The sequence below is a fragment of the Cibotium barometz genome, chromosome 11 (assembly GCF_041138505.1).
Source record: "Cibotium barometz isolate CiBa-2024 chromosome 11, ASM4113850v1, whole genome shotgun sequence".
Taxonomy (NCBI): Eukaryota; Viridiplantae; Streptophyta; class Polypodiopsida; order Cyatheales; family Cibotiaceae; genus Cibotium; species Cibotium barometz.
Genome location: NC_141056.1, coordinates 47,153,959 through 47,178,154, shown reverse-complemented (window position 1 = coordinate 47,178,154; position 24,196 = coordinate 47,153,959). Strand labels below are relative to the sequence as shown.

The 24,196-nt window shown below is 47.0% G+C and overlaps 1 protein-coding gene across 1 annotated transcript in view; it reads left to right on the top strand.

Moving 5' to 3' along the window:
- Positions 1-1,901: 1,901 nt before the first annotated feature.
- The window catches only part of LOC147634252 (F-box/LRR-repeat protein 10-like), a 44,234-nt gene continuing 21,939 nt past the window's right edge, over positions 1,902-24,196 (top strand). The window contains exons 1-2 of the mRNA XM_086805380.1: positions 1,902-2,186; positions 2,604-2,809. Coding sequence (XP_086661506.1) covers positions 2,043-2,186; positions 2,604-2,809 — 350 coding nt within the window. The 5' untranslated portion in view covers positions 1,902-2,042. The remainder of the gene's footprint in view (positions 2,187-2,603; positions 2,810-24,196) is intronic.

Sequence of the window (24,196 nt, the reverse complement as noted above, 5' to 3'; positions counted from 1 at the left end):
CGGCACAACAGGGCATACGCTACACAGAAATGCGTGTCGACTGAGGAGCACCCCAGGGGTTTATATAGCTGAGGGGTGAGGGTGCGGGTGCTGCGCAAAGCAAGGACGAAAGGACGGTGTACCTTCAAAGGCTATGGATCAGTGGCCTGCATGGGTCTACGGGAAAGGTACGGTGTCGGTTGTCTGGGAAAGGAGTGGTACGCATGTACCTTATCCGGTCTGGGTGTCCACCTAAGGGTACGCGTGGACCATACAGTGGGCGGCCGTCCTTTGGTTCTTGGGCGGCCATTGTACGGGTGCCCTAGTAAGTGTGTACGGACCAAATTTTGGGGCGGGATATCCAAATTTGGGATGCCCGCCTCGATTTGCGTGCCGGACCGCCCCGGGGGGCGATTTTGTTTTTGTCCGAGAGGTTCTCCTGGTCGCAGGGGTTCAGACCGTTCGTCAATCGGACGTGCGGTCGTGCATTTATTAAGGTTTAAAGGTCGTCGTTTTTTAACTAAAATGATTGAAATTAGCGTATAGGCTTGATCCGGTGTCCGTTTTGGATGCTGTAAAATCCTATATTAGGGTAAAATCGCGCGCAGATTCCAAATTTGGGCTCAGAATTTGAAGATTCTAAGTAGAAATGACTCAAATAATAAAATCATTGATACTTATACCATAAAAACTCATAATTACATGGATAATTCTTTATTAGTGAAGATGGGTACGTTACAATGGTGCAAAAAGAATGATGGAGGATGTACTACAAGAGAATAAAGGGAGGTAGGTAATACATGGTGTAGAAAGAATAATACATGGTACAAGAGAATAAAGGGAGGTAGGTAATACATGGTGTAGAAAGAATAATACATGGTACAAGAGAATAAAGCGAGGTAGGCAATACATGCATGGTACACGAGAATAAACGGAGGTAGGAAATACATGGTGAAAAAAGAATAATACATACATGGTACAAGAGAATAAAGGGAGGTAGGCAATACATGGTACACACGAATAAAGGGAGGTAGGCAATACATGGTACATGCGAATAAAGGGAGGTAGGTAATACATGGTACACGAGAATAAAGGGAGGTAGGCAATACATGGTGCTGAAAAAATGATGTAGGATGTAGTACACAATCATCCTTCGAAAGATTTGAATCTCTACTGGTAAGGAGGAGATTGTGTCAAAGCTTTGCACGGCATTGCTTACAAAAGAGTTGAAACTAGATGTGAAAGACATCACAATACACCAAGGAGATGAATCAAGTAGCCATGTACAAGGATGTAACCAATGGGAGCTTGGTGGGTGCTGCCTTGATCGTAAGCATCGCGTTCGCATGGCCTCCTCTTAACTACACCACATATTATGACCTAGTTAGACAATCTGACTTCATGGTGTGCGCATCATCACATATGCATGCACGTGTTTCGGGCCTTCAATAGCCTCTTCTTCATCTTCACCATCACCCCTTAGTAAGACTAGAAGGCTGACCTAGTTGTCCACTTTTTTTTTTGTATTATGAGGGACATATTTTTATTTATTTTAGTGAGGGAATGGACAGACCACATGCCATTTAGGCACGTGGGATGAGGGGGCGGGTATTGAACCCAAGCTGTCGCGGTGTAGGGCAAGTCCTCCTCTGGTTGTCCACTTGCACCTTTATGAATAAAACAATTAAGGATCACTATCTACTGGCTATGCTAGGTCTCAATCGACGTTGTAGCTCATCGAATTTGTGTTAGTTTCTGAAATAGCAATTGTATAAAATTAATTGTATACTAATCTACATGCCTTAAGTACCATACTCATAGTTTTAAAAGAAAAAAAAAGAGGAAAAAATCACCACTATTTGATTAACAGATGATTGGGGGTTGACTAAAATAAAACAAAAAAACGTCCCAGGACCCAAAAAATAAACTCTATCATTCTGCGAAGTTCGGAGGCCCCCCTGATGCGCCATGGTCCGGCGTAAGAACGTCGCGCGTCCGTGGGAATCCGTCGGGGATTGCGTTTCCGCCGCCAGATCTCCAACAGTCGGTGTGTGAAGGAGCAAATGGAAGCCATACCGGACCCCGTGTTGCAAAACATTCTGTCCCGCCTGGACGTCCCCTCCTTCTGCTCCGCTGCATCTTCCTGCCGCCTCCTCTGGTTCTCCGCGGCCCAAGCGATCCACCGCTTGGAGAAATTCCATCTCCTGGTAAGTCCCCTCCCAATCAAGCCCTTAATTTTTATGTTTAAAGAGTGATTTTGCACCATAGAAAGAAACCATGTGATGGACTCATGGAGAATAATTGTGCTATTTGGTAGTCATAAAGGTGCTTAACCTTATGCTTAGTGGTCCTTTGGAAGTTTACTAATTGCTTAAGCTTGATGTAGTAATTAAGTGCTTAACCTTGTACTCATGATAGTATCATTAAGAGAGAGTTGTGCTTAGAAGACTGTGGTAGTTATTAAGATGTTAACCTCGTGCTGAGGCCATGGTGTTAGTGATTGAATGCCTGACAATTCGTTCAGAGCGAGGTGATGCTTAACCTTTTGCTCAGCATAAAGGGTGAAGGTGACGGCTTTAGCATTTGGTTAGGACCTGACATATCCTAGGTTTGTGGTCTTGTAGGAGCTTGCTCCAAGGAATGATGAATTGAAGCGATTGCTTTGTCACAACTCGGATGTGCGGAGTCTCAAGCTTGACTGTGGGCATCTGGATGATCAAGCACTGAGCTTCATTATAAAACCTCATCTGGAGGAAATTCAGCTGCTAAACTGTGATTGGTTTTCTGCAAGGCTTCTCTCAGAAATCGGACAGCACTGCCCTAGTTTGAGGTATCAGGTCTTTCATTTGTTTTTATTACACTTGTTTTTTGACTTATCATTGTCAATAAAACCGAGCAGGGTGATGCCCCATGTGAGGAGGGTAGGGAGATTTGGGTCTATTTTGTGGACGAAGGTGGGCCCTTGGCAAGTTTGTACCCAGTCTGGAAGGCAGCATCAAACACCATAAAATGTGTTTTGGCATGGGTTAAGTTAAGAGAGAAGACATGACTTGAATTTGAGTGAAAGGGAGGGATGGTTATGGGAGAATCATATTGCACGCTAATTAAGGGGGGGTAAGGCAGATGAACCGGCCATCAGAATAACAGATCCATGTGCACATGGGTAGATAGGGTGTGAGCAAAAGTCCTTGATGTGAGCCCTCCTTTAAGCAAGCAAAGATGTCCACTAAGTGAATAGTGGTTGGCCACAATTGGTTCACAATCTTGCACAGCCCCCTTGTCTCCAGATCTTCTAAAAAGTGACCTTTGCATGCCTTCATGCAGTTTTTCCAATAAAAAAGCTGCTGCTTTTTTTAATGCTTTCTCCACGCTCTTTTTCTTTTTCCCCGCTTTTTGGGTTTTTGGACATGCACATCAACCTCTCCTTCTAACAAGGCTGGTTGCACCTCCTTCCGAATAATCATCTTCAGATTGTAGCTATGCACGTCTCCTAATCTAGGCACATTCTAAGTGACTATGTGTGGTAGACTTGTGCCTAATGTGCAAGTGAAGAACAGAGAAGAGAGAACAATGGAATAGACACACATGCTCGCATGGCTTCGTCTTCGCGTTGTTGGATCTCTAATGCACGCATCTGCAACTCAAGAATCGAACTCGGCTGTGGTTGTGACCCTGCAAGAGGGTCCTTGTGTAGAGGATCTGGAATCTGGGATACAGAAGGAGAGGGAGGAGGAGATGGAAAATACGACGCTGAAGAACGGGTGCGCTCTTCCAGAGCCAGGATCTGCGCCTTCTGCTCTTCCAACTTGGTAGTCTGGTCTGCGATTGCTCGCATCATCTGTTGGAACATCTCTGTAACACTCATGCCTGATGCCCTAGCTGGGGTGCCTGGTGCACTTTGGTCCCAAGGTTCTTGGTCTCTCTCGTCGTCGAAGCTCGCCATGGCAGGAAAACGCACTTCCTTTCCGGAGTGCAATTTGACCATCCACTATGTGTGCGGGAGACTTTCGGAGGCTGAAAACCAACCGTCCTTCGAGGGACAGGAGTCACTCCGAAAGGGGTAGTCCATCGGAGTCTGAAAACCAACCACACGAGCGAGAAAAAATTTCTGGTTTCTTGCTGAATCTTTACACTTGAAGTAGGCTCTGATACCACTGTAACATGCGGAAGCTTCGGGGGAGATCGGTAACTTCAATGCTCGCGACGAAATTAACGCACAAAACTGCAGAAAAATAGAGAGAGAGAGAGGGAGAAGAGGACACAGTATTGGGTCCGTATTGGGTCTCGAATACCCTCTGTAGGGTCCCCACCACGAATGTTGTATTTGCTTTTATTAGAATGATGCAAAACTGAAATAAAAGATTGAACCTGAACCTTCTTGGCTGAGATAGATCTCTGCCCTTGACCTTCAATCCTTCACCCCTTCTACGTTAGCTTGTTGTTGGCTGTCTTGGCCCTTTGATCAGCTTCAGCTCTTGGTGAATTATGAGACGAATGGACTGAAACATGCAATGGGTATTTATACCCCTTCAGGGAAGCTAGTCAGCTGGATTAATACCAGTCGGCTGACTGAAAAATGCTCCACGACCAAAAAATACGGCCTTAAATGCTATAAAATCTGCGCATCACTTAAATCAACTGCTGGCCATCAGGCGCCTTAGTTTTGGCTGCTGGGCAGTCTGTGTGGGCTACCCCACACCTGGCCTATAGCCCTCTAGGGTTGTGTACCCTGTCGGCTGGCTGTCCTACAGTCCTTCCATGGCCATCCCATGGCTGGTGGGTACAGCCAAGGCCTTCCTGGCCCCTATGGGAGTGGTTCTACAACTCCCCCATGCCCATATCTGTCTACACAGTGATCTGGCATCCATTATGATACTAGATACACAGAACCACTGACATCATTTCAGAGGGAGACTCATAGCACGGACTGGCACTGTTTCATGTGTAGGACAATGCACACCTGACCTCAGATGACTGGAATGGAACCCTGCGTGAGGATTATGTTGTTAATCCCTCATATTGTGTACTTATTACTACTTAAGTACTTAACTTAGAGAACAAAAGACTTCAAGAGAACACTTTAGAGAAGATTGAATTGAATTGATTAAACTGAGTACAATAGGTCTCTTATATAGGAGATGAAGAGACACATTTGAAGAGGCATGTCCTTTGACGAAAGGACATGACCATAGACGAAAGGATACAACTTTAGGCTAAGGGATGTGTCTATTCGATGTAGAGGCACAACCATTCATCAAGGGATACAACCATTCGTCGAAGGGATGTGGCTATTCGATGAAGAGGTACATCCTTTGGCGAAGAGTCGCAACCAGTCAAGGGCAGGGGTTCCCTTGGCTGGTTACTCTTTGCATCTGCAACAGGAATCAGCAATGAAGAGAGGATCTGATACATACATTCGTCACAGTCGTGACATTCCCTCCCATTCAAAATAAAACCCATGTGTCAAATGATAGACATCCGTTTGTCAAAGAACTCCTGAAGAAGATTAGGGTACTGCTGTATGTCTTCATCTGTTTGCCAAGTGGAATCAGACTCATCCAAATCCATCCACTTTACAAGAAATTCTGTAGTCAACTTTCTTCTTGTTTCCTTCTGTCGTACGTCAAGAATTACTTATGGAACAAGGATAATATGGTCATCTTCAATTTCTGGTACATATGAAGATAAGTGTGGAACAGGCGAATCTCCTTGAACATACTGTTTGAGCCAAGAAATGCGAAAAGTCGGATGAACCTTCCCCCATGAAGGTGGAAGTTCCAACTTGTAACTGACAACTGAATTTTTCTTAAGAATCTTGAAAGGCCCATAGAAGCGAGGTCGCAACTTTGGAAAAACTGATTTCATTGTTTTGTAGCGGTGAGGTGCCACATATAACAAGACCAAATCTCCTTCTTGAAAATCTGCATGTCGACGATGCTTGTTGGCCTGTTTTTGATATTTTTGTTGCACATGGACCAATTTATCTCGAACTTGCACAAGCACATCTTGCATCTCCTGAACCAACTGATCTGCCAACGCCACTTTGTGTTGTAAAATAAAGTTTGTAGGCACAAGAGGAGTATGCCCATATGTTGCTTGAAATGGAGTTAATCCAATTGCTGAATGATGGAAATTATTATAAGCAAATTCTATGAGTGGCAAATAATCTTCCCATGATGCCAAACGGGATTGAATGTAATGTCGAATCATGTCTTCCAAAATCTGATTGACTCTTTCAGTCTGTCCATCTGTTTGAGGATGATAGGCTGAACTGAACAACAAATTCGTGCCAAGAGATTTGAACAAAGATGTCCAACAATGTCTAGTGAACTTTGGATCTCTGTCAGATATGACGGTCTTCGGCAAACCATGCAATTTGAAGACATGTTGCACGAACAATGACGCCACATTTGGGGCTGAAGCAACTTTCTTGCAAGGAATGAAATGCGCCATTTTGGAAAATCGATCAACCACCACAAGAATCTGAGCATTGCCTTTGGATGAATGAGGCAAAGTGGTAATAAAATCCATACTGATACTTTCCCATCTCTCATTGGGAACTGGCAACGGTTGAAGTAACCCTTGAGGAAGTTGTCGAGAGGCTTTCATTATCTGACATGAATGACAAGCTTTGACAAATTTGATAACATCTTGTTGCATCTCTGAGGCCAGAAGTATGTAGCAGACAAAAGCGGATATGTCTTGTTGATACCAGGATGAGCAGCATAAGGAACTTCATGATGCTCTTGAATGAGAATCTTCTGCAATGAAGTATTGTGAGGCACACAAATGCGATCAGAAAAGAACAACTACTCATCTATGATGGTGTAGGCTGCAAACATGTTCATTTCTGCAGGACTGGGATTAGAAGATTTGAGAGCATGGAACGCATCTCCAAAATCTCTATCAGTCAATTACTCATTTTTGAAACAAGCAGGGATTTCCATTTGCACACCTGTGATGGCAAAATTAGTGGCTCGAGGCATGCGGCGCAAAGCATCTGCAACCACATTTTGAAGACCAAGAACATACTGGATAATCATGTGGAAATTAGCCAAGAATTCAACCCATCGGCCTTGTTGAGAGTTCATAACAGGCTGAGTGAAAATGTACGTCAGAGATTGATGATCTGTATGTACAACTGAATCTGCTCCAAGAAGATAATGTCTCCAAGTCAGATAAGCATGCACGATTGCCAAAAACTCCTTATCATACACAGGATACCTGCTTTGAATGGCTGAAAACTTCCTGCTGTTAAAAGCAATGACACGATCATTCTGCATCAAAACTCCACCAAAAGCACGATCTGAGGCATCGGTCATTACATCAAAGGGCTGGGTGGGATCTGCAATGGCCAAGACCGGGGTTGTCGTCAAGGCATGCTTGAGATCATTGAAGGATTGCTCAGCTTCAGAAGACCACTGAAGTTTGTCCAGCTTTGTCAATTCTGTCAAAGGGGCAGCAATCTCTAAAAACCTATGCACCTTGTTGTGATAAAAGTTAGTAAGTCCCAAGAAAGATCGAACATCTGAAATGGTGAGAGGCAAAGGCCAATCCACAATCGCTTGAATCTTCTTAGGATCTACTGCAATCCCAGTAGCAGAAATGATGTGACCAAGATATTCCACATGGTTCTTGAAAAATTCGCTGCTCTTCTTGTTGATGTACAGCACATTGGTGCGTAGTACTTCAAAGACAATCTGTAAATGCTCTTTGTGATCGACCATAGATCGGCTAAAAACCAGAATATCATCGAGATAAACGATCACAAACTTGTCCAAGTATGGCCCAAAAATTTCATTCATCAAGGTCATGAAAGTGGCCGGGGCATTGGTTAACCCAAAAGGTATGACCAAGAATTCATAATGGCCATATTTTGTCCGAAAGGCTGTCTTGTATTCATCACCATTACGGATACGAATTTGATGATAGCTGGACTTCAAATCAATCTTAGAAAACACCTTTGCACCAAGCAGCTAGTCGAACAACTCATCGATGCGAGGCAAAGGGAATTTGTTCTTGATTGTTAGTTTGTTGAGAGCACGGTAATCAATGCAGAGCCGCATTGATCCATCCTTCTTTTTGACAAGTAAAACCGGGGCTCCGAAGGGACTTTTGTTGAGACGGATGTGACCTTTGTCCAGCAACTCTTGTAATTGCCTTTGTATCTCCTGAGATTCAGAGTAAGAAACACGGTATGGAGCTCGGGTTGGAGGAGGTTGACCTGGGATAAGATCAATCGGGTGATCCACAGGACGACGAGGAGGCAATGTCATCGGAAGATTATTCAGAAACAGATCCTGAAAAGGCCTGAAGAAGGGTTGCTCCAAGTAAGCTGTTGTTGATGACGAGGCTTGAGCACTAGTTTCTGCTTCAATCTCCCGTAACATGACCAAGGATGTTGTACAGTCACGTTTGTGGACGAGGCGCTTGACTTGCAGGGCAGAAACAACAATGATGTGTTTGGCACTGAAAAGGCCACGAAGTTCCAGCTCTCGACCATCATGGTATAACTGGATTGAATGAGAACGAAAGCTGATCACTGGATTGAATTCAAGAACAATCCACGGGCACGCTAGCCAGGATCAATACAATCAATGAATACAAAACAAACAGATATGATGATGTAGGATTCCAAGTTGATGTCAATGTCGAGGCACGAGATCTCTGATGCCGAGCACACCACGAGGATGACCCACAAGTATCTCTCACCGGGCTAGTACCAAAGCTAATATCCAAATCCAAATCCAATGAATCCATGTAACATGCGGAAGCTTCGGAGAAGATCGGTAACTTCAATGCTCAGAAATCAATACTCTTTTTGCGAAGACTGAGTTAACGCACAAAATTGAATGAAGATGTGTAGAAAATAGAGAGAGAGAGAGAGAGAGAGAGAGAGAGAGAGAGAGAGAGAGAGAGAGAGAGAGGACATAGTATTGGGTCCCAAATACCCTCAGTAGGGCCCCCACCATGGATGGTGTAGTTGCTTTATTAGAATGATGTAAATCTGAAAAGAAAATATAGAAATCTTGATCTTTCTTGGCTGAGAAATTTCTGCCCTTGACCTGCAGTCCTTCACCCCTTTGCTTTAGCAACTCCTTGGCTTGTCTGGCCCTTGTTTGCCTTGGCTCTTGGTGAAATATGAGATAACACAACTGAATTATGGCTCACCTATTTATACTCCTCCACAACAGCAGTTGGCCAGCATCATATCCAGGCGGCCAGCAATAAATTGTCCCACGACTGAATATTCAGCATTTAATGCTTAAAAATTCACATAAAAAACTGCGCTTCTTTCCCTAGTTGGCTGGGCATCATGCTCTTGAATCTAGATGGGCTGGGCATTGAATCTAGACTGCCTTGGGGATTGGGCAGCCTGTTGTTGGAAGGTTGGCGATTTCGAGCTTGTGATCTATGGCTAGAAGGTGCCTTGGATTATCCCATAAGTGGAAGCATGGGAAGTTGAAGAGCCATATATAGGCTAGAGTGGCACCTTTGTCATAATCATCTCCTCCGGCCGGTGTTTTGGGAGGTAGCTCACCAAGAGATGGGAGCCCGGTGGAGGGATGCTGCAGTGCCCGTTGGGGATGTTCGTGGTGCTCGATGGTGATGCGTCTCCTACGTGCGTTAGTCTTCCGCTGCGCATTCTGACATGGTATTAGAGCCCGGTCGTGTGTGGTCCTGGGCGGCTCAAGCGTGTGTGGTCCTAGGCGACCCCCTCGTGCCTCGGTGGCTTGCGGAGCTCGAATCGAGGGAGGGTGTTGGAGGGTTGGCGATTTCGAGCTTGTGATCTATGGCTAGAAGGTGCCTTGGATTATCCCATAAGTGGAAGCATGGGAAGTTGAAGAGCCATATATAGGCTAGAGTGGCACCTTGTCATAATGATCTCCTTCGGCCGGTGTTTTGGGAGGCAGCTCACCGGGAGATGGGAGCCCGGTGGAGGGATGTTGCAGTGCCCGTTGGGGATGTTCGTGGTGCTCGATGGTGATGCGTCTCCTACATGCGTTAGTCTTCCGCTGCGCATTCTGACACCTGTATGGGCTGCCCCTAACTTGCCCTACAGCCCTTATAACACTAGATGTGTTGTTGGCTGCCCCTAGGGCTGTCCTACAGCCCTTCCATGGTTGGTGGGTTCAGCCAGGGCCTTCCTAACCCTCATGGGGGTGGTTTCACACTATCCCCATGCCCACACTAAGACTTGGGGTAGCCCTATGAGCTAGTCCCTTTTCCTAAAAGCAAACCCTAACTATCTACACAATGATCTGGCATCCGGTACCATACCAGATACACAGAATCACTGACATCATTCTAGAGGGAGGCTCACAGCGCGGACTGGCACTGTTTCATGTGCAGGACAGTGCACACCTGACCTTGGACTCATGTGCAGGACAATGCACACTTGACCTCGCACGATTGCCTAGCTGACTCGTCCCGGACTGGGCTCACATGGGACCAGTTTACCATCCTAGGTATTGCATCTTCTGTACAGATATGTCTACGTGGCATCCAAGTGCGGGATGCACGTGACATCCCCTTCTGCTTAACTTGACGGAAGCTGCATAGCCTCCAAATAATCCATCAATAATGCTGGATCGTCTTCGAAAAACTCTTTGTCAAGCCATACCGCTTCGTGGGTCCCTTGGTCTTAAAACTTCGTGAGGAACTGTCTGTGTCTTCGGCTTGAGCCATGCTTGAAACGGTGTAGAAGGATCTGTTCTGGAACCATAACTTCTACTTCATCAACAATATCTGGTTCTGCCTCGTCTTTAACTTCTGGAGAGATAGGACTTGCATATGGCTTTAACCAACTGACGTGAAACACATCGTGCATAGTCCAACTCGGAGGTAGCTTTAACTGCATAGGCACCTCATTAATCTTCTTCTGGATGGGAAAAGGTCCGAAGCTCCTGAAAGACAACTTTGGGCATCGCTTGTCCACCTGCTTCAACCTTTGCTTCATAATCCGAAGATAAACCCAATCCCCTTTTGAAAACTTCATATCCCTTCGGTCTTTATTGGCCTGTCGAGTGTAGGCCTCTTGCGCTTTAGCCAACCTGTCTTTAACTGACTCTAAAATCTCCTGGTAAGACTCCGTTACTCTGTTCGCTTCAGGTACTGAAGACGAGGTCTTGGTCAACAATGACTTGAAAGGTCTTCCAAATGCTACCTCATATGGAGTCCTGCCAATAGGTGAAGAAAAAGAATCATTCAAAACAGCTTGAACTAAAGGCAAATAAGATTCCCACTTATCTTGCTGATCGTGGACATAACACTTAAGCACATCAAAGGCCAACTGGTTGTATATCTCTGTTTGGCCGTCCGTCTGTGGGTGGAATGCACTGGAAAAATTCAATTTAGTACCAAAGTTATCAAATAATGCCCTCCAAAAATGATTGGTAAACTTGGCATCTCAGTCTAACACTATGGTCCTAGGAATCCCGCCAATCGGGTACCAATGCCGAATGAACAACTTGGCAACATCCTTGGCGGTCACATTGGCCGTGCAACAAGGAATAAGCATAACAAATTTGCTAAATCTATCAACAATAGTTAAGCACTGTGTATTACACTTACTCGGACTGGGAGGCAGATTTGTGACAAAGTCCATTGAAATATCTTGGAAAGGACCCTCCGGAATTGGCAAGGGCTGTAACAACCCTATCTTCTTTCCACGAGGAGCTTTCACCTTTTGACAAATATCACAGCGTTGTACATATGTAAACACATCGCACCTCATCTTTGGCCAATAATATTGCCGTTCTAATTTCTCCAGAGTCGAATTCATGCCCCTATGACCACCAGTAATGGCGTCATGGGCATCATGGAGAAGAGCTGCCTTGAACGATTTCATGACACAGAGTCAGCCTTTGTAGAAAAGCCAACCATCGCGTATCAGAAAGTGGCATGGTCCTGTGGCATCCAATGCTTGTTCCCAATGTGTACCGAATTCCTCGAAATCCGCGTACGTGTGCTTCATGTCATCTAGTCCTGTACCAAGAAGATCGAGTCTAGTGGTCTGAATCGAAGTCACTTGTCCCTTCCTTCTCAAAGCATAGGCCACTGGATTGGCCTTTCCTGGAAGGTACTCAATCATACCACCGAATTGCTGGAATATCTGACTCCAGCGGTGTTGTCGATCACTCCACTGTGCACTTGGCATTGTCTGAATCCAGCGTAATGCCTGATGGTCAGTGCGAATCTCAAAGTCACGGCCATATAGAAAATGTTTCCAATGTTTCAAGGCCTGTATAACCGCAAGGAGTTTACGATCGTAGACTGAGTAATTTTTCTCTGCAGGCAGTAACTTACGAGACATGTAAGCTACTGGATGACCGTTCTGTTGTAACACACCGCCAATTGCAATATTACTCGCATCGGTGATCACCTGAAATGGCTCGTCCCATGAGGCAAGTGCTAAACAAGGCGCTTCTGATAAAGCCACCTTGAGGTTCTTGAATTCCTCCAATGCTCGTGGAGTCATTCAAATCTTTTACCTTCTTGTCTTCACACCCTTTAGCAGATCGGTGAGATCCGCCGAGAGATCAGAAAACTTGTCTATGTGGGTGGAGTATACCTGGCATATACCCACAAAGGATCTAATGTCATAGGTTGTCTGAGGTATTTCCCAATTGACAATCTCGACCACTTTAGCCGGATCAGGTTGAATGCCTTCGGCACTAATTATGTATCCCAAGTAATGCACCTGGAACAAATAAAATTCCGACTTCTTTTCATTGACTTAGAGCTCGTTGCTTTCCAGCAACTTAAGGACTTTCTCCACATCAATGTCATGCTGCTCAACCGTAGCTGAAAATACGAGTATGTCGTCCAAAAATATGAACACACACTTTTCAATCAAATCTCGGAAAACACGCATCATCATGCGGTTAAATGTAGCTGGAGCATTCGTCAAGCCAAATGGCATGACCACAAATTCATAGTGGGCCTTGTCTGTACGGAAGACTGTCTTGGGGATGTTCCCCTCCACAATCCTCACATGGTGGTACCCACTCTTTAAATCAAGTTTCGAGAACACCTTTGCTCCATTCAGCCTCTCGAGAATATAATCTATTCGAGGCATTGGGAATCTGCTCTTGATAGTCAGCTTGTTGAGTGCACGATAATCGACACACAAACGGGAAGACCCATCTTTCTTCTTGACAAATAAGATCGGGGCTGCAAATGGCGACATGTTGGGGCGGATGAAGCAAGATTGCAACAATTCTTGGAGTTGGCGGTCCAACTCTGATTCCATTGCCTTGGAAAGGCGATACAGAAACTTGCTCGGGGGTTCCGAGCCTGGGAGGAGGTCAATCTTGTGGTCCTCCGGTCTGGACAAGGGGAGCTTGGGAGGGAGACTGTCTTGAAGAAAAATCTTCTGGAACTTTTCATGGAGAGCCGAGTACTTCTCGGAAGCACTAGCCACGGTCTGGGCTATCTGGATGTATATTATCACACAATATGCGCCTTTCCTGATTGCTCGCTTAGCCTGCAAATGGCTTATGAGCGGAAAGTTCGGAATTCCTGGCTCACACTTATCACTGGGGCGTTTGACACATTCCGATTGACCTAGAACGTGTGCTTGTCCCACTTAACATCAGGAAGAAACTTGTGAAACCACTGAATACCCAAAATTATGTCTGCTTCTTCAAGAGGGGCAACCATAAAATCACGCACAAATTCTATGCCTTGAATAACCAACTTGGCACCTAGAGCTTCATACTTGACGCTCGTTGTCATGCCTGTGCTAAAACCCTCAACCTGTTTGTCCACCAAAGTCTGGACAAAACGGGCACGCCTAGCGGCCTGTTCCGTGACCACATCCTCCGTGCTACCGCTGTCAAACAAGATAACGACTCTTTGGCCACCTATGTAGCCAAAGGACTTGAGCAATTCGTTGTGCTCATACTCCTGGTCATGGGCGCCCTTCTGCTTATCTTCAAGCTCCCGGTTAATAATTGCTTTGACTGAAGCACCGGGGTTTGAAGAACTAGGGGCAGCCACTGGGGTCTGTGTGGGAGCTGTGCACGCAAGCTGTGGAGGCAGTGGCGGCAGACTTTGGAGGCTTCTTAGGACACTCCCGAGAAGTATGTCCTTTTGTATGACAAAAGAAACATCTACCCTCCTCCTTGTATTGAGAAAGCTCCTCAGCACTCAACTTGCCACCTGTCTTGCCTGCCTCCGCTTTCTGGTCTGGAGTAAGCTTAGACGCATTGTTCGAGTTCTTGGAGCCAGAGGCTTCCGGACTCTGTCCTATACCTCGTCTGGTTTTGGCCTTTTCCCCCCGAGGCGGTAGCCTTGGGAGAAGCTAGCTGGGAAGTCTTGGCTTGCCACCATTATGCTTCATTTCTGCACTTTGCGCAAGCGAGAGTGCGTCTTCGAAGGTGGCTGGCCTAAACATACGCACCTTCCATTGGATTTGCGTGTCAAGGCCATACAAAATCTGCCCTTTCTTGTCCGAATCAGATAAGCCTAATTGCAAACATAAAGTTGAAATTCTATTGGCAAACTGAAGGATTGGTTGCGCGTTCTGACGCGCTCCCCTGAATTCATCATCGAGTCGCTCAAGGTAGTGGGGCGGTAGAAACCGCTGCTTAAGGTTGCGGACAAACTCGTCCCACACGTAAGCTGCCATACCTAATCTGGTGTGGGCATGAGCCCACTGAGTGCACCAAGGAATGGCCTCACCTTCCAAACAAGTACCAACTAGCTAAGATCACTTTGTCAGTATTTGTCTTTCTAACTGCGGCAAAGTAAGCTTCAAATTGATGTAACCATGAATAAAGAGTTGTGGGATCGAGTTTACCATTATACACTGAAGTTCATTTTCTCGGGAAAATGATTCGAGGGCATTGCCGGTGTCAATCTGGCGTCCAAAGCTACTAGGTAACGCTCGTGTTCCACGTGTCGCATGGCTTCGTCTTCACGTTGTCGGATCTCCAATGCACGCATCTGCAACTCAAGCAAAGAGCTCGGCTGTGGTCGTAACCCCGCGAGAGGGTCCCTGTGTCCAGGATCTGGAATCTAAGATACGAAAGGAGAGGGAGGAGGAGATGGAAAACGCGACGCTGCGGAACGGGTACGTTCTTCCAGGGCCTCAATCTGCGCCTTCTGCTCTTCCAACTTGGTCGTTTGGTCTGCGATTGCTCGCATCATCTGCTAGAACATCTCTGCAACACCCAAGCCTGGTGCCCTAGCTTGGCTGCCTGGTGCACTTTGGTTCCATGGTTCTTGGTCTCTCTCGTCGTCGAAGCTCGCCATAGCAGGAAAATGCACTTCCTTTCCGGAGCGCAATCTGACCATCCACTGTGTGTGTGGGAGACTTCCGGAGGCTGAAAACCAACCGTCCTTCGAGGGACAGGAGTCACTCTGAAAGGGGTAGTCCACCGGCGTCTGAAAACTAACCACACGAGTGAAAAAATTCTGGATTCCTTGCTGAATCTTTGCACTTGCAGTAGGCTCTGATACCACTGTAACATGCGGAAGCTTCGGAGAAGATCGGTAACTTCAATGCTTAGAAATCAGCACTCTTTTCCCGACGGAATTAACGCACAAAACTGAATGAAGATGTGCAGAAAATAGAGAGAGAAAGAAAGAAAGAAAGAAAGATTTTATTAACGTCTTCCAAAAGACCGAACTCGGCCTATGAGACAAATCGGAGTACCTGTATGGGGTATCCTCTGTCATCCCAACAAAATGAAAAAGTACTGAATAAAAAAGCTGAATCTGGGTGTGCAGGGGATGGAGCTCTATTACTAGGAGAATGCAAAGCTATATGCATGGAGTATACAATCATGATATGCAACCTAGCTAGCTCCATCCTGTACCATACTGGGGGTATAAAATGGTATACATCAGTGAAGGGGGTGTCCACAGCTCCCTGAAGAACATGCCTGGGTGTGCTCTGAAGCGAGCGAGTCGCTCCGCACCCTCTCTGTGAAACTGAGCTCTGATCTCTGTCATCTCTCTCTGGTATAGGCGTGGTGTCCGAAAGCCAGGTGTCCTCTGTCTCCTGCGGGCTCTAAGTGTCTCTGCTCTCTGGAGAGTAATTCCCTGCCGTGTAGGGGCTGGGAGGGGTATGGATCTCTGAAAAAATGTAGTAATCTGTGTCTGTCGCCCCCCCTCTGGAGCTGTCTGAGCCTGTAATAATGTCTCTCTGTGGCGCTGTATGTCTAGAATGTATCTCCCCAGTATGTGCTGGTCTGCTGTCTCAAAGATCTGGCGTAGGGAATGTGGCTCTCTGAATAAAATGGGATATCTCTCTCTGATGGCTGTATATGCTCTGCATCTGCATACATAATGCTCCTCACTCTCCACCTCCTCTCTGCACAATCTGCATACCCTCTCCTCTCGGGGGATCCGTGCTGCTCTGCCAGTCTCAATCTCCAATCGGTGTGATGAAACTCTGAGCTGACCAATAGCCACTCGGGAGCCGTGTGGTAAAAAGCCCTCCATGTATCTAGGCCTCTCTATAAATCCATCATCAGTGATACTCATGAAGTGATCTCTGTAGTATAGCATCTTCGGTGGAAGAGGCTGTGTAGGCGATATCCATGTCTCTCGTGTATAGAGCTGCCATAGATCCTGTCTCAATACTCTGTTCCTCTCACTATGAGAGAGACGGATATGTGGTGCATCCCTGTCATACTGGAATGGTGGTAGATGATCCATGTCTAGGCCATGCTGTGAGAACCAATGTGTGACCTGTGCATACCATGATCCTCTGTCTCCTGCCTCAGCCAACTGTCTAGATGCCTGAAAAGCTCTGTATGATAATCTGTCCTGTGGCATCTCTCTGAATCTGTCTAGCAGGCATATAGTCTGAAATATGGCCTCTACCATCATAGGAGGCGTAGCAAACTCTGCTCGGATAATGTCATGAGGTACTGACGGTTTGCTGCGTATCATGCGTGCCATCATGAGGGCCTGTGGTCTCTCTATCTGTGTCCACCAATGGGTAGCAAGGCCTGGCGCCCATACTGCTGCTCCATACATCAATGCCGGTGTGACTAATGTGTCAAATAGCCACCCCTTCGTCCGGGGCTCCTGAAAATGCGCCTGGTGGCACTGTCTCTCTAGCATAGCCAATGCTGCATATCCCCGTGTCAATCTAGCTCTGGTTGCTGAACCCATGGTAAAGCGTGTGGCTGCTGCAGAGAAGGTAACCCCTAGGTACACGTATGATGTCACCACCTCCACCTGGCATCCGGCGAGAGTGAATGTCAGCTGACTCCTGCCCTGTCTCGATGTATGAAAGACCATAACCTTGGTTTTCCCAAGGTTCACAGTAAGACCCCTCTGTGTGCAGAAATCATGGAGTGCATGTAGATGCTGCTGTAGACCACCTGGGGACTCAGACACTAATACAATATCATCAGCATAGAGCATAATATGTACTGAGGTACCTGCTAAATCAACTCCATCTCCGCCTCCCCGTGTAATGAAGTCAGCCACCTCATCAATGTATAACCCAAATAGCGTGGGGGAAAGTGGGCACCCTTGCTTCACACCAATGGTGCTAGCAATAGTCTCGGACATACCTCCTGGACATCTGACTCGCCCAAAAACCTGCTCATATAATGCATAGATGCCCCATGTCATATCTGCTGGTATGCCAAGAGACTGCAGGCGCTGAAAGAGCCTCTCTCGTGGTACTGTGTCAAATGCCTTGCGGAAATCCACAAAGCAGCAATAGAGCTTTCTCTTCCTCACTCTGGCCTGATCAATCATACATCTCAAAGTGAATACATGGTCAGTGGTAGAGAAAGCTCTCCTGAAGCCTGCCTGCCCTGATGAGCGTAAACCTGCTCGCTCAGCATATAAGCTAAGCTCCTGCTCCAGCACTGCACCATAGAGTTTGGCCAGCACGTGGCCAACCATAACCGTCCTGTAGTTGCTCGGATCGAGCATATCCCCTGTTTTGTGAATCGGCACAATGGTGTGCATCGTCCACTCCGCAGGCAAACCCTCTGCTAGTGCCCTGTTAAACAGGTGTGCAAGAAAAGGAGCTAAAGAATCTACTGCATATATGAGATGCTCACCTTGCAGGCCCATATGGTCGGCGGCTCGTCCATGCTGTAGGCGGCGGATAGCTTCCTGTACCATCGAGTGGGTAAAGAAGCTAGCTGTGGTAGGTCGAGGCTCCTGTGGCTGAGGTATAGGTGGCTGCTGTGGGGCATGGTATAGACCCTCTGCATATGTGTGCCATGTCTGTGGGTCTGCAATAGGTGTCGGGGTCCGGGGCTCTCTAAAGTGCCGCCATGAGACAGGGCTATCTCTACTCATGAAGAAATGAAAGATCTCTAGCTCCTGCATCTCTGCGAAGGCCCGCCTTTTGCGGCGAGTAAGTCTCCTCATCTCTCTCCTCGACTCCTGCTCTGTGATGGCTCCCAAAGCTCTCTGTATGCGGAGTCGTGAGTATAGGGCTCTGCACTCGTCATCATACCATCTGTTTTGAGAGAGAGAGAGAGTGTAACACGCGGAAGCTCTGGGGAGTCTTCTTTCAGCCCTAAACACTCTTGGAAAACCTTCTGATGCAAAAACGCACCATCTGATGCAAAAACGCAGGTAGAGAGAGAGAGTAGAGAGAGAGAGAGAGGTGCTGGAAAATTCAGTATATTCTATGGTACAAAAAGGTACCTAAATCTGCAGCCATGGGCTGCCTTACATAAAAAGGTGGTTAACACCAAAATCTGTCCCCTATGGGACCTCTAAGGATCCAAACCCCTAGTGGGATTGAATGACTACAACATAGAGCAAGGGGGCCTTTTTATATGGGTCTTGGACCCCTTTTTATGCTGGTTCAGCCGACCACCTCCATGAGCAGCCGACAGTCCTTTCTGTGCAGCCAGCACCAATGTCTTGCAGCCGACACACTTCTGATCTTCAGCTTGTTCTCCACGCCGGTCTCTAGTCCACACTGCCCCAAGTGCTCTGTACTCTTTCATCTTGGTTCTACTCTTTATCTGGCTGCCTCTTCTGGATCTAGCCCTGAGAATGTCCATGGCATCTATGATGCACATGACATCCCCTCTGCTAAACTTGATGACGGGATTCCAACCTGCTCTTGGATGACTGTCATCATCCCAATCCTATCCCGAAGTCCCTCTGTCATCATCCATTCCTGGCAGCCCTTTTTCTCTGAAAATCCGGTCTGTTCTCCAAGCCACTCTGTCTCTGATGAAGATCTATGCATCTGGTCTTCCTCTAGTCCACAATCCATTCCAGCCCTGACTCTGAACACCGTCTTGGTCTTCATTCCTGGAACTGAGTCTGGCACTCTCACATCACCCTTGGAGGATAAACCTCCCTTGGAACCGTTACCTGAGAACCTATTTGGCTCACGGAACTGCCATCCCCATCTGGCACTGTGGAACACCCCCAACAAACCTCCTGGGAGTTCTTCCCGATCTGTGTTCCCGCCTTGGGCTTCGAATCCGTGTACTTTCGTGTACCTTGGACCTGTACACCATCATATGGGACTGAATCAGTGTTTAGCTTGGCTGAGCCTGATGCTCTGATACCAATGTAACACGCGGAAGCTCTGGGGAGTCTTCTTTCAGCCCTAAACACTCTTGGAAAACCTTCTGATGCAAAAACGCACCATCTGATGCAAAAACGCAGGTAGAGAGAGAGTAGAGAGAGAGAGAGAGGTGCTGGAAAATTCAGTATAGTCTATGGTACAAAAAGGTACCTAAATCTGCAGCCATGGGCTGCCTTACATAAAAAGGTGGTTAACACCAAAATCTGTCCCCTATGGGACCTCTAAGGATCCAAACCCCTAGTGGGATTGAATGACTACAACATAGAGCAAGGGGGCCTTTTTATATGGGTCTTGGACCCCTTTTTATGCTGGTTCAGCCGACCACCTCCAGGAGCAGCCGACAGTCCTTTGTGTGCAGCCAGCACCAATGTCTTGCAGCCGACACACTTCTGATCTTCAGCTTGTTCTCCACGCCGGTCTCTAGTCCACACTGCCCCAAGTGCTCTGTACTCTTTCATCTTGGTTCTACTCTTTATCTGGCTGCCTCTTCTGGATCTAGCCCTGAGAATGTCCATGGCATCTATGATGCACATGACATCCCCGCTAAACTTGATGACGGGATTCCAACCTGCTCTTGGATGACTGTCATCATCCCAATCCTATCCCGAAGTCCCTCTGTCATCATCCATTCCTGGCAGCGCTTTTTCTCTGAAAATCCGGTCTGTTCTCCAAACCACTCTATCTCTGATGAAGATCTATGCATCTGGTCTTCCTCTAGTCCACAATCCATTCCTGCCCTGACTCTGAACACCGTCTTGGTCTTCATTCCTGGAACTGAGTCTGGCACTCTCACATCACCCTTGGAGGATCAACCTCCCTTGGGACCGTTACCTGAGAACCTATTTGGCTCACGGAACTGCCATCCCCATCTGGCACTGTGGAACACCCCCAACAAACCTCCTGGGAGTTCTTCCCGATCTGTGTTCCCGCCTTGGGCTTCGAATCCGTGTACTTTCCTGTACCTTGGACCTGTACACCATCATATGGGACTGAATCAGTGTTTAGCTTGGCTGAGCCTGATGCTCTGATACCAATGTAACACGCGGAAGCTGTGGGGAGTCTTCTTTCAGCCCTAAACACTCTTGGGAAACCTTCTGATGCAAAAACGCACCATCTGATGCAAAAACGCAGGTAGAGAGAGAGTAGAGAGAGAGAGAGGTGCTGGAAAATTCAGTATATTCTATGATACAAAAAGGTACCTAAATCTGCAGCCATGGGCTGCCTTACATAAAAAGGTGGTTAACACCAAAATCTGTCCCCTATGGGACCTCTAAGGATCCAAACCCCTAGTGGGATTGAATGACTACAACATAGAGCAAGGGGGCCTTTTTATATGGGTCTTGGACCCCTTTTTATGGTGGTTCAGCCGACCACCTCCATGAGCAGCCGACAGTCCTTTCTGTGCAGCCAGCACCAATGTCTTGCAGCCGACACAGTTCTGATCTTCAGCTTGTTCTCCACGCCGGTCTCCAGTCCACACTGCCCCAAGTGCTATGTACTCTTTCATCTTGGTTCTACTCTTTATCTGGCTGCCTCTTCTGGATCTAGCCCTGAGAATGTCCATGGCATCTATGATGCACATGACATCCCCTCTGCTAAACTTGATGACGGAATTCCAACCTGCTCTTGGATGACTGTCATCATCCCAATCCTATCCCGAAGTCCCTCTGTCATTATCCATTCTTGGCAGCCCTTTTTCTCTGAAAATCCGGTCTGTTCTCCAAACCACTCTGTCTCTGATGAAGATCTATGCATCTGGTCTTCCTCTAGTCCACAATCCATTCCTGCCCTGACTCTGAACACCGTCTTGTTCTTCATTCCTGGAACTGAGTCTGGCACTCTCACATCACCCTTGGAGAATCAACCTCCCTTGGGACCGTTACCTGAGAACCTATCTGGCTCACGGAACTGCCATCCCCATCTGGCACTGTGGAACACCCCCAACAAACCTCCTGGGAGTTCTTCCCGATCTGTGTTCCCGCCTTGGGCTTCGAATCCGTGTACTTTCCTGTACCTTGGACCTGTACACCATCATATGGGACTGAATCAGTGTTTAGCTTGGCTGAGCTTGATGCTCTGATACCAATGTAACACGCGGAAGCTCTGGGGAGTCTTCTTTCAGCCCTAAACACTCTTGGAAAACCTTCTGATGCAAAAACGCACCATCTGATGCAAAAACGCAGGTAGAGAGAGAGTAGAGAGAGAGAGAGAGGTGCTGGAAAATTCAGTATATTCTATGGTACAAAAAGGTACCTAAATCTGCAGCCATGGGCTGCCTTACATAAAAAGGTGGTTAACACCAAAATCTGTCCCCTATGGGACCTCTAAGGATCCAAACCCCTAGTGGGATTGAATGACTACAACATAGAGCAAGGGGGCCTTTTTATATGGGTCTTGGACCCCTTTTTATGCTGGTTCAGCCGACCACCTCCATGAGCAGCCGACAGTCCTTTCTGTGCAGCCAGCACCAATGTCTTGCAGCCGACACAGTTCTGATCTTCAGCTTGTTCTCCACGCCGGTCTCCAGTCCACACTGCCCCAAGTGCTCTGTACTCTTTCATCTTGGTTCTACTCTTTATCTGGCTGCCGCTTCTGGATCTAGCCCTGAGAATGTCCATGGCATCTATGATGCACATGACATCCCCTCTGCTAAACTTGATGACGGGATTCCAACCTGCTCTTGGATGACTGTCATCATCCCAATCCTATCCCGAAGTCCCTCTGTCATCATCCATTCCTGGCAGCCCTTTTTCTCTGAAAATCCGGTCTGTTCTCCAAGCCACTCTGTCTCTGATGAAGATCTATGCATCTGGTCTTCCTCTAGTCCACAATCCATTCCTGCCCTGACTCTGAACACCGTCTTGGTCTTCATTCCTGGAACTGAGTCTGGCACTCTCACATCACCCTTGGAGGATCAACCTCCCTTGGGACCGTTACCTGAGAACCTATCTGGCTCACGGAACTGCCATCCCCATCTGGCACTGTGGAACACCCCCAACAAACCTCCTGGGAGTTCTTCCCGATCTGTGTTCCCGCCTTGGGCTTCGAATCCGTGTACTTTCTTGTACCTTGGACCTGTACACCATCATATGGGACTGAATCAGTGTTTAGCTTGGCTGAGCCTGATGCTCTGATACCAATGTAACACGCGGAAGCTCTGGGGAGTCTTCTTTCAGCCCTAAACACTCTTGGAAAACCTTCTGATGCAAAAACGCACCATCTGATGCAAAAACGCAGGTAGAGAGAGAGAGAGAGGTGCTGGAAAATTCAGTATATTCTATGGTACAAAAAGGTACCTAAATCTGCAGCCATGGGCTGCCTTACATAAAAAGGTGGTTAACACCAAAATCTGTCCCCTATGGGACCTCTAAGGATCCAAACCCCTAGTGGGATTGAATGACTACAACATAGAGCAAGGGGGCCTTTTTATATGGGTCTTGGACCCCTTTTTATGCTGGTTCAGCCGACCACCTCCATGAGCAGCCGACAGTCCTTTCTGTGCAGCCAGCACCAATGTCTTGCAGCCGACACAGTTCTGATCTTTAGCTTGTTGTCCACGCCGGTCTCCAGTCCACACTGCCCCAAGTGCTCTGTACTCTTTCATCTTGGTTCTACTCTTTATCTGGCTGCCTCTTCTGGATCTAGCCCTGAGAATGTCCATGGCATCTATGATGCACATGAGAGAGAGAGAGAGAGAGAGAGAGAGAGAGAGAGAGAGAGAGAGAGAGTGACTAACTCTCTTAATCTCTCTCTAATTACTCCTTAATCCCTCATTAACTGTAAAGACACCTATGAAGGGTCACACCCTTGCACATGGGTCACTATCAAAGGACATGTCTATTCATTAAAAGACACACCCCTAAGTCCTAAGGACATAACCATTGATTCAAGAGCCACACCCCTTCACAGGGATGTGCCTCTTCAGTTGTACCCTGTCGGCCTCTATTTAAGAAAGGCCCTTGTCTCAATGCAATCACTCAGTCTTTTCCTGCAATATTTGTCTTATGTTCATTAATTAAGTCTTAATCATGTAAGTAAAACTATAAAAGCTTTACAGTGGTATCAGAGAAAACTTTTTCCGCCCTATGACATGCCCAAATCCTAACCCTAACCCTAAAATCAGTCAGCCCAAACCCTAAAATTGGGTGTAGCAAGTGTTGAATGGAAGAGCAGGAGAGAATGCCTCATCAAATTCAGCCCCCAACTCCCAATTTTTGCTGATTATTCCGGGCCAGCCATATACAGAAAACTCTTGAACAGAGGCAAGACAGCACATAACCCCTCAATACGGAGGCTTACCTTTCAGCCGGCACCCTTTCATGGACAGGCACATCTCCATTGAATCTGCGCATCCCTTCTTCGTGGATTTTCCTCCAGTCGGCTGCCCGTTGAGAAGCGCACGTTGACTTGCTTTATTTTATATTAAAAAAAAAAACGTACACACCTAATACCCACTCCAAAATGTTATGCCTCTAAGGTTCTAGTTGCCACGTCTACAAACACACAAAAAAAAAAGAAACAACCTTACTTACGAATCCACGCCAACTGCATGGGCAGTTTTCAGCTTGCGCCCGCCGCCACCCTGCACACGGTTCAACGTGCGCCAGCCTGTAGCCGTCTCTCTTCTCCACGAATTCAGCCCGCCCCAGCCCTCTTCATCGTTTGCATCCTGTT